The 10180-nt window shown below is 32.3% G+C and overlaps 1 protein-coding gene across 1 annotated transcript; it reads left to right on the top strand.

Moving 5' to 3' along the window:
- Window positions 1-3336: 3336 nt before the first annotated feature.
- On the top strand, window positions 3337-8097 carry LOC127091294 (zinc finger CCCH domain-containing protein 14). The gene is made up of 3 exons (XM_051029904.1): window positions 3337-3652; window positions 3881-3941; window positions 7134-8097. The coding sequence occupies exons 1-3, from the start codon at window positions 3583-3585 to the stop codon at window positions 7903-7905; spliced, it is 903 nt and encodes a 300-aa protein (XP_050885861.1). The 5' UTR covers window positions 3337-3582; the 3' UTR covers window positions 7906-8097.
- The last annotated feature ends 2083 nt before the right edge of the window (window positions 8098-10180 follow it).

Consider the following 10180-nt stretch of genomic DNA (forward strand, 5'->3'; position numbering starts at 1 on the left):
ATCTCCTGATCCAGCCCTGATTGGCCCAATACAACTGATTAGGGTTGACCAGTGGTCAAAACCCTAATCTCAAGGAATCTTCTCCAATCTCCTGATGACATCCAACCATGATGATGATGATGTATCAATTCAAACAAGATGAAGACCACTATCCTTGGAAATCATGAAACCCTAATTCACAGTCCAATCCTCAGATGGCCCATGATCAGTCATTGAACCCTAGCTTGCACCTTTGAACTTCCTCATCTCCTGATTAAGACTTGGGAAGATGGCTTGCACTATGTAACCACATGTTATGCAATATGAAATGCCTAATGCCCTAAAATTAAATGCAAATATGTTAATGCTAGTCCCAAGAGAGGAGGGCAAATTTTGAGGTGTTACACCGAGCTACTTCAGAGGATGCCTCATCCACCTAAACCTTAGACACTTTAGGATTTTTCTTTAAAATTTTCTAAGTGTTTTTAGTTATAAGGCTTATTTTATGATATTTTCTCGCTTTACTTTCTGAAGTTTTCTCATCAATGAAATTGTGGTTTATTTACTTTTTGAGTCTGACAAAAAGGGGGAGAATTAGATAGAAGTCTTTTGATGAACTATTTTATCTAAATCTCATAAATGCAATGCTTACATTCTGAGATAAAATTAGTGCATAGTTCTAAGTCATTTTTCAGGACCTATCTGAACCAATGGAAGCTTGGATTCTTATCTGAGAAACTACTAAATCAAGTCAAGCAACTTAAGAAGATCTGGTAAGAAATTCTCTACCCAAAAACCCATATCTGATACTAAATATCTTTAAAAATCATTTTTAAGTATCAGACTTAGGGGGAGATTTCTAATCTCAGGGGGAGTTACATTTCTATTTGACTCTGACCATTTTCAGTTTAGTATCTCTTAAAGTACTTATTTTTTCATCAAAATCCTAAGATTTGTCATCATCAAAAAGGGGGAGATTGTTAGGACACGATTTTGATTCTGCAAAGTATCTCTAAGTTTTGATGATAACAAATAATGAAATAATTTAGTACCCTGACAGTTTTCTTAAGTGTGCAAGATTCTAAGTTGAAATGATTATGATAAGTTATACATTGATAGTTATAATGAAATGATCTGATTCTGAGAACTCTATCTGAAGACTCTACAAAAAGATATCTGAAGACTTTATCTGAAGATTCTGCAAAGAGATATTTGAAGACTCTAACTTTGAAGACTCTGATCATGCTCACCTCACTCTGACACATGCTAAAAAATACACCATCAGATGTCGCCTGGTCAGAAACTTAAGTTGGAAGCATTCAAATTGTAGTACAATCCTTTTAAAGGAAACATTTGATTATGCTCCTAATCTATTATAGAAAGGACAAGGAATTTACTACATTTATCTCCTACAGTTGACACGAAATCTTTATTGATTTCTCCTAACGATAACATCTCAAGTGCTATATAAGAGCCTCTTCACAACTTGCCAAAATAACAACTTTATCATACAACTTTTCACCACTCTTACAAAGAACAACTCATGCTCTGCATACTCTGATTATTCCTTCACCACTGTTGTTATAATAAAAAGTTTCCATACAAGAGCAGCTGCTCAATATTGTGCGATTATTTTTCACTGTTCTTAAATTGTGTTTATACTGCTTATCTAGAAGCATCTAGCGAAACACTTTGTAATTCTTGTAATTGTTTTTGATTCCTCAAGTGACTTGTTTAGGTATGTAGACTTGAGAGGGCTAAGAGGTTATTAAACCCTTAGACGAACATTGTAATCTGTTGAGATTAATAGATTAAGTCCTTGTTGAAGGCGAAATCACCTTGGTCGGGTGTACTGAAGTAGTTTTGGTTTTCAAGCAAACCAGGATAAATCATTTGTGTTGTTATTATTTCTTCTTTGCGTGTGTTGTTGCGAAAATCTTTTAATTCTTGTGAAAACAATTCAAACCCCTCTTTCTTGTTTTTCTCTACCTTTAGATAATGCTCAAAGAATCAATACTAGTAACTCACACATATTAGAATATGATGGTGGAGTTGTTTCATCTGAAACATAACCTTTATTTCATCTCTTGTCACCAAAGTAACGTGGTATCAGTGCATGGTAATTTAAGACTTTCATAGAAATGGATGTGAAGTTGCTAATGAAATCACCCGGAATGCAAAAAAGATGGGGAATGATAATATCTATTTGATAAACTTAAAGAACATCATAGTTTATTTGGGTAGATGACTAGTCAGACACAATTGATAACATTTGAAGGATATACTTATTGACCATTTATTTGTTCACAAAAGACAAATTTTTATACCATTTTATCATTTGTGTAATGTACAAACTTGTTATGTATCTTTGAAGTCTTCGAGTAAAACACACTATCTTCAGAGAAATATCATGATATATTTACTTTCTTTTTTATTTGATATACAAAATATGAATATATAAATACATTTGATGTCAAAATTTTAATTTTGCCAGAAAAACATAAGCCAACATTTTTTTTATAAATAGATACATCTAATATCATTTATTTAGAAAAATAAGTGTTAAATATTTTCATTTAACACCATTTATTTCCTAAATACGATATAAAATATTGTCATTTAACACCTAATTTAATAAACAAGTGTTAAACTTAGGAATTACAAATGGTTTCTACTAAACAAGTATGAAATTATAATATTTAACTCCGAACTTACTAATATTAGCGTTTTTGTTTTGTTAAGTAGTTTAATGGTTGAAATTCACCTTATTAAAGATGAACAAGTGAAATATTGCGGGTTCGAATCTGTACCCCCTGCATCCGATGTCCCTAAATTACGATCAATTTAACTATTTTAACGAGTCAATATTAGATGTTAAATAAAAATTTTATATTGATTTTAAGATAGATGTTAAATGCCCATTATTTATCATACCAGTAGCAACAACATCGATAAAAATCAATAATCATAACATGCTCACGCGAAAAAAAGAGATCTTATCACAAACCTAAGTCTGTTTCTCCCACTTACCAACCTCTCTGACGGAGTAATCTTTCTAATAAAAAATAGAAAAGAAATTCAAAAAATCTACCTTTAAGAGAAGTATCCCTAATTTAATGATCTATGGAGACGAATGTGAAAAATTGAAACCTAATTCCTTAATGTATAAATGAATTTATTTCTTTAGTGCCTCTAAATTTGAATATATTTGGATATGTTGCGTAAAATAATACAAATATTTATTTAATAAAAAAATAGATTTTGTTAATTTTGTTCTTTTACTTGTATTTGAGGACTTTTAAAACTTTTTCTATTAAATTTAACAACAAACAATATAAAAGAGTGAATTAAAATATTCAAAATATAATAACTAATATTCAACGAGGGTGAAAAGTGAAACTTCCCTAACAAATTACTCCAATGAAGTGTTTTTAACCCAAAAGACGAAGACTGGTAAAGAACGAATCGAAATAGGATAGGGCAGAAACGAGTGTCGCACGCGTGCAACGCACATATAACCAAATCCGTAATCTTCTCTATAGTTCTTTCTTCGTTCTCGCGCGTGCCCGAAACCCTAGACTTCAAATCCAGCGAGGTTTATCAATGAATCGCAAGAGAGGAAGATCCGAAGCTACCTTCAATGGCAATGGCGCCGGAAAAAGAGGAAGATCAGGTTCGTCTTTTCTTCTCCTTCCCCTCCTTATTCGTGCTACCTTTACTACGAGTCGAATAATTACCGTTAATTTTAGGTTTACTTGTGTATTAGAGGTTAATTTAGTATTAATTTTCGAATCCTGCACTGAAAACACTGAATATTCTTAAATCGTAATCATAATGAGCTAGTAATTTAAGTTGAAACATAAAATTTAACTGAGGGAACTTAATTAATGTTCTGCAACAGAAATGGAGTCCTTTCAATCTGGTTTAGGAAGCAAATCGAAGCCATGCACAAAGTTTTTCAGGTTCAAATCTTTAATTTATGTAAAAAAATCTAATGCAGTTTCATATATTTATAAATTTTCTAATGTTTCAGAATAAAATTCATACACGAGAATCCATATGAATGATATGATTTTACTAATCAATTGGGTAATGAAAGCTTTCCTACAGGTTTAGTGCTAATCATGTTAACAAGATTATGAACAGAAATTGTTGATTCTCAGGATCAGCTCTATTTAATGCTTGATGAGCTAATATATATAAACAAAAGAAGTTCTATGGGGGTGGATACAAAACTTGATCAGCATATATAGGCTGTATACAATTTTCTCCATTTTTTTTGAGTAAAAGAGAGATGATGCAGATCAATTAAATGTCGGGAGTAGTACACGGCTTAAGACATTTTCTATCAAAAGAGATAAATATATTGATGATCGGAAGCATTCATAGCATTAATTGACTTCAGTCAACACATCAAAATTTTATAATTTAATCCCTTCATTTTTTGTAAACAATTAGCTGCATGATTAAGTTTGGTGATCTCATAAACCCCATATAAAAGAAAACCTATCTATCCCATCCGACTCCGATTCTCTTTGGTCTCCCCGTTCTACAACATATGACGTCTTCCCAGCAAATCATTCTGACGGCCGCTGATAGAATCAATGACTTTATGCCCCCTTCAAACTTTATGCCCTTCAACTTAAGACCATTAGTGTGTCACAATTGAGAATGCTATGAGGTAATTCAAATGATGAAAGAGGACTATATGAAACCATTAGGTCGAGGGTGAAGTTTTGTACTCCTCTTTCTCGGACGAACTCAATAAACAGATTGACATCCTTTTGGTTGCAAAGAGAATATTGATCACATATGAAGAGAAACCAATGGATTGATAGGTCCGTGTCTCGATGCTGCCTTGTAGAGTACATCGCATGGAGAAAGACTGAGCGTGAAAAATTGAAGGCTGTGTTGTCAGAATCTAGGGTGAAGACCGAGAGCCGTAGTGGTTTCCATCTCTTTGAAAGCACAGTTGTGGTTGCAGCATGTTTGGTTGAAAGAAAAGAGAGTATATGATAGAGAGTTGAATCCGGAGAGGTACTGATTCTATCGGTGGCCATCAGAATGGGTTGCTGGGAAGACGTCATATGCTGTGGAATGGGGAGACCAAAGGGAATCGGAGTCGGATGCGATAGTTAGGTTTTCTTTTATATGGGTTTATGAGATCACCAAACTTAATTATGCAGCCAATTTTTTACAAAAAATTAAGGGATTATGTTTGGAAATCTTGACATATGGTATTTAAAATATATACATGATTTGAGAGGACAATTTTGATTTGTTGACTGTACTGGTTTTCTCTTGTGTACTGTTGATAGGCCTGTTGTTTATATTGTTGTATTTTTGTCACCTTGATTGTCTTATCTTGAAAACTGTTATTTGCTGCCATAGTTCGTCTGTCATCTTTTTAATCTATGTCATCTGTTCCAACTAAAAGTTTTGCGAAACTTTGTAAAGATTCAAAATATTCTGATTAGTCTTTTGAAATGGTTTTACAAAATAGTAAGTACAGTTGTGCTTAATATAAGCCTATATTAAAACAATTACTCCTTTCTGCAATTTATTATTTTATTTTGAAAATATTTCTAACTATTATGCTAAATAATAGTCCATTAACTTATTCTTTTCAAGTATAACTACTTGGTAGATGCACCTTTAAATATTCCATTAACTCTGAAGTAATTGAACTCCTCACCTACTTATTCTGAATTCTAACTAATAAATTGTTTTCCTCATCTAGATCACTGTATATTTGTATTACATAGCCCTAAATATTTCTCATTTGCATGAATCTTTTGTGGTTTTAGTTTGCAATCAAAATTTGTTACAATTATGGCTTTGTTTAATTTTAAGTTACCACTACTTGTCCTAGTTTTTAGTATGCAAGTTTGATAATTTTTTTACTGAAAGTAGTTTGCCAGTTTTTTTATTGTTACATTCAAGTCCTTCTTATTAATTTCCCCATTTTAATTCCTCAAATCACCCCCAAAGAATTATGATAGATTTGGGATAGGAAATGATTTAAATGGTCTATTATCTGGTAATTTTGTAAGATGAGTTTTGGGATTTGAAGATGGTAAAAATTTGTGATTTTCAGATTTTGGGGTTTGATTGATAGATTTTAAGTGGAATTATGTATAAGACAGTGTTTTTGATATCTTGGTTTATGTTTATTTTATTGAGGTTTTATGTAGTAAATGATGATTTGAGGGTGTTAGGTTGTGAAAATGTGATTTGAGGGTTCTAGGTTGCGAAAATGATGATTTGAGCTTAAATAAACCCTTGGCACTTCTCTACCGAGCAAAACTCATCCTAATTTGGTGCTGAATCTTATCTTGATTATTTATTTGTAATATCTTCAATCCTTTTCGCTAGGAAGTTGCCCTTGCTGGACGAGGGCCTAATATATGTTACTATTTTCACAATCTTGTACAATGCATATTCTATTTTTGCTTTTCTGTCAAAGTGGTCACTTTCTGTATTGTTGTTTTTCAATTTTATCTCCATATGTTCTGATTTTCTTTAAAAGTATTCCACTTTCTTTTTTAATCACTGTGTTTATGCTCGTGTGATATTAGGACTAAACGTTTTTCCTTTGTTCGGGCATAAGGTTTGCTTAGATCTCTCTGCCTTGCTCTCCTTCCTTGCATTTGTGTCCCGGCTCCTGAGTTTGAACTGGTTTGTTTTTGGGGCTAAACAATTAGTTTGGTTTGAACTACAATAGGTGAGGTCATGTTAATTCATTTGTAAAATAACAAGGAAGTGGGTAGGTCATACTTCATTGTTTAGGAACCCAACAACCATTCCTATTGTTACTTGAATTTTGGGCTACACGCAGCAGTCTGCACCTTTATTCAGAATATATAAATTGAGGATAGCTAATTTGTATCAATTCACATTTTCATACCTTCAATTTGAGTCATTTATGTTTCTATTGGTGATAATCTCATATTGATGTATTATGTGTCCTGTGTTTGATAATTGTTTTTGTTACAACCGCTGCACACATCTGCTCATCTTGGTTCCATCAAATTGTTTAGACGATTTATGAATTGCAGAGGCCATTCAGTTTCAAAATTTTTCTAATTTTGTATCCTGATCAGATGGTTTACATGTGCCCTAGTCTGATATATATGATTTCATCTTTTATGCAGCACCTCTGGATGTCCTTTCGGTGAGGGATGTCATTTCTTACATTATGTTCCCGGGGGCTTTAAAGCTGTCTCTCAGATGATCAATGTTGGTAGCAGTCCTGCCATTCCACCTGTCGGTAGAAATCCAAATGCTCCGCCATCCTTCCCCGACGGGTCTTCTCCACCAGCTGTTAAGACCCGATTGTGCAACAAGTTCAATAGTGCCGAAGGATGCAAATTTGGTGATAAATGTCACTTTGCCCATGGTGAGTGGGAGCTTGGTAGGCCCACCGCCCCTTCATACGAAGATACTCGGGCCATGGGACAAATGCAAAGCAACAGGGCTAGTGGGAGATTTGAGCCTCCACCTCCAGCTCATGTAGCTGCTGGCGGCTTTGGAGCCTCGGCCACGGCAAAAATTAGTATCAATGCTTCCCTGGCTGGAGCTGTCATTGGAAAAAATGGTGTAAATTCCAAGCAAATCTGTCGCATAACAGGAGCTAAACTTTCTATTAGGGAACATGAATCAGATCCTAACCTTAGAAATATTGAACTTGATGGGAATTTTGATCAGATCAAGCAAGCTAGTGCCATGGTTCATGACCTTATTCTAAATGTGAGTTCGGTCTCTGGGCCTCCAAGAAAAAACACCACTTCACATTCACAGTCTTCTGCTCCTGCAAACAACTTCAAGACCAAGCTGTGTGAAAACTTCACCAAAGGATCCTGCACTTTTGGGGAAAAGTGTCATTTTGCACATGGAGCAGACGAATTACGCAAGTCTGTAATGTGATGCAGATTTTAGTTACATTATTTTTTAATGAGGATATTGTGCAGAATTTTCTAATTTACCACATGTTAACAAATGGGGGATTGTGGAGTCTTACCTCAGCTTCTAAAATTCAATTACATTTCATTGTCACCATTTTTAAAAAATATTTATTGTATCAAAATATTTTAGTCAATGATGTGGTTTGTATGTTTATTTGTTACAAGGGAAATATATTGTTTGTTATATCTCTCCATTAAAATTTGATTTTAACGTTGCTTGTATTAAAAGTGCAGCACCAAATTTTCAGGCTTAGTTTAGTAGCATCAACCAATTAAGCATTCATTAAATTAACATTTAACGTGTAAGTTGCTTGCTATGAAAGATAAAATCAGAGTGAATTTCATGTAAATTTTGCATAAAATATTTCTAAAAATCATCCTACATACAAAGCAAAGCAGTCTCACCTCAAAACGGTCCTGATAAAAACTAGTCCAAATGGATACCAACGTTTGGTCGTTTTTTTTCAACGTAGACGCCAGCGTCCAAATGGATACCAACGTTTGGTCGTGTTTTTTTTTAACGTAGATGCCGTGTCAAAAATATAAATGAATATTTTTTATTAATTTTGATTTTGATTTTATTTTGTTGGATTTTTTAATAAACACGCGCTTTAATCTAATTTTGTCGGATTTTTTAATAAACACACGCGGGTCAAAAATATAAATGAATATTTTTTATTATTTTTAGTTTTAATTTAAATTATTTATATAATAAATTTGGTGAATAAATTTTAAAAATGAGGAAAAGAAAAATATTGTATAAATTGTGAGAAATGATTATTTCAATTTTAAATTTAAAATGTTGAGAAATTATTTATTTATAGAATAATTTTAATAGAAAAATTAAGAATTAATAATAATTTTAGAAAAAAAATAGATCAGTCAAATTCTTCTATTCCCTTTATATATAAATCGAAAAAGATTTAGAAACAAATTGTTTTTATATATACTCTTGTAAATACTTATACAAGTAAGTTTGTCATAAGATAAAATGCAAATACTCTTTCAAGCGCCCAAACTTTTAGAATATTTTTGCTTTGCTCCTTTGATAACTTTTAATTACACACGTGTTCTCAGCTCCGGAAATTGCAATCATGAGTAAGAAAATAGAAAAATTAATGTAGTCATGCAAATAAAAGGAACCTCATTTTAGATCAACGTTTATAAAAAGAGACCTAGAAAATGTCCAATGTTTTAAAGAATATGTTCTCTATGCATATATATCAAGCTTATCAAAATCGGAATCCACAATTTGACCTGTTTGAATCTGAAAATCAAAATGCAAAAGAATCGGAATTTAAACTGAAAATCAATTAAAAAGTAATTAAAAATAGAAAACCCAATAGTTTAAACCATTTTTAAAGTTGGACTGAATTTTCCTTTTGATTTATAAAAGTACGATAAAAAATTTCGTTTTGAATGAAACTTTTGCTTGATTTAATTTCTCTCCAATAACTCTAGTACATATTACCGTAGAAAATCTAAAGTAAAAATTATTCTTAATTTCTTTGTTGTTTTCTATTTATTTGATGAATGAAAGTAGATTTTGTATAACAGTATAAAATAAACAATTTCAATAAACACTACTACGGAACACACATATCATAATGGTTGCAAAAAAGATGCACCACGCTAAACCAAACGTTGTGAAGTAAGATGTGATTGTATGTACGATGATTTCCACAACGGTTTAGCGGCCGTGATTATAAAATATGTAGCGTGCGACCTACCACAATGGTTAATTTAAACAACTATTGTGATATTCTTCAAAGCATAACATTTAACAACAGTTGGTTTAAACAACCTTGTGTTGTGATATATAAAATCGAGTTTATTATAAATTATGTGGAATGCTTATTTCGGCAATGCTAACTAAACATATAACATCTCAATATGATCTAGAACTTTATAATATAACAAATTAAGTTATATTAGAAGAACAAGTTCACATTCAATGCTTGACAAAAGTTCTTCAGCTCCTTATCTGTATTTTCCTCTATAACACTTAGAACTTTGTTTAATGATCCTAATTCTTCACCCGCCCCTTCCTTCACTTCTAGTTTATTTTTCAAAATATTATTTACTTTGCAAACTAAATTAGAGGTGAAGAGAGGGGCAGTTGAAGATCTATAATCATTAAATAAAGTTCTAACAGTTAAAGAACAATATGCAAATAACAAATTAAAGAATTCTTGTGAAGAATTGAACGTGTACTTCTTTTTGTTAGAAGTAAATCA

This window comes from Lathyrus oleraceus, chromosome 6, assembly GCF_024323335.1.
Source record: "Lathyrus oleraceus cultivar Zhongwan6 chromosome 6, CAAS_Psat_ZW6_1.0, whole genome shotgun sequence".
In the NCBI taxonomy this organism is placed as follows: Eukaryota; Viridiplantae; Streptophyta; class Magnoliopsida; order Fabales; family Fabaceae; genus Lathyrus; species Lathyrus oleraceus.

Bases quoted from the DNA above. Each gene is read 5' to 3' on its own strand.
- LOC127091294 (XM_051029904.1), top strand. From the start codon at position 3,583: ATGAATCGCAAGAGAGGAAGATCCGAAGCTACCTTCAATGGCAATGGC. The intron at 3,653-3,880 runs GTTCGTCTTTTC...GTTCTGCAACAG, and splicing joins CGGAAAAAGAGGAAGATCAG to AAATGGAGTCCTTTCAATCT. The intron at 3,942-7,133 runs GTTCAAATCTTT...TCTTTTATGCAG, and splicing joins CCATGCACAAAGTTTTTCAG to CACCTCTGGATGTCCTTTCG.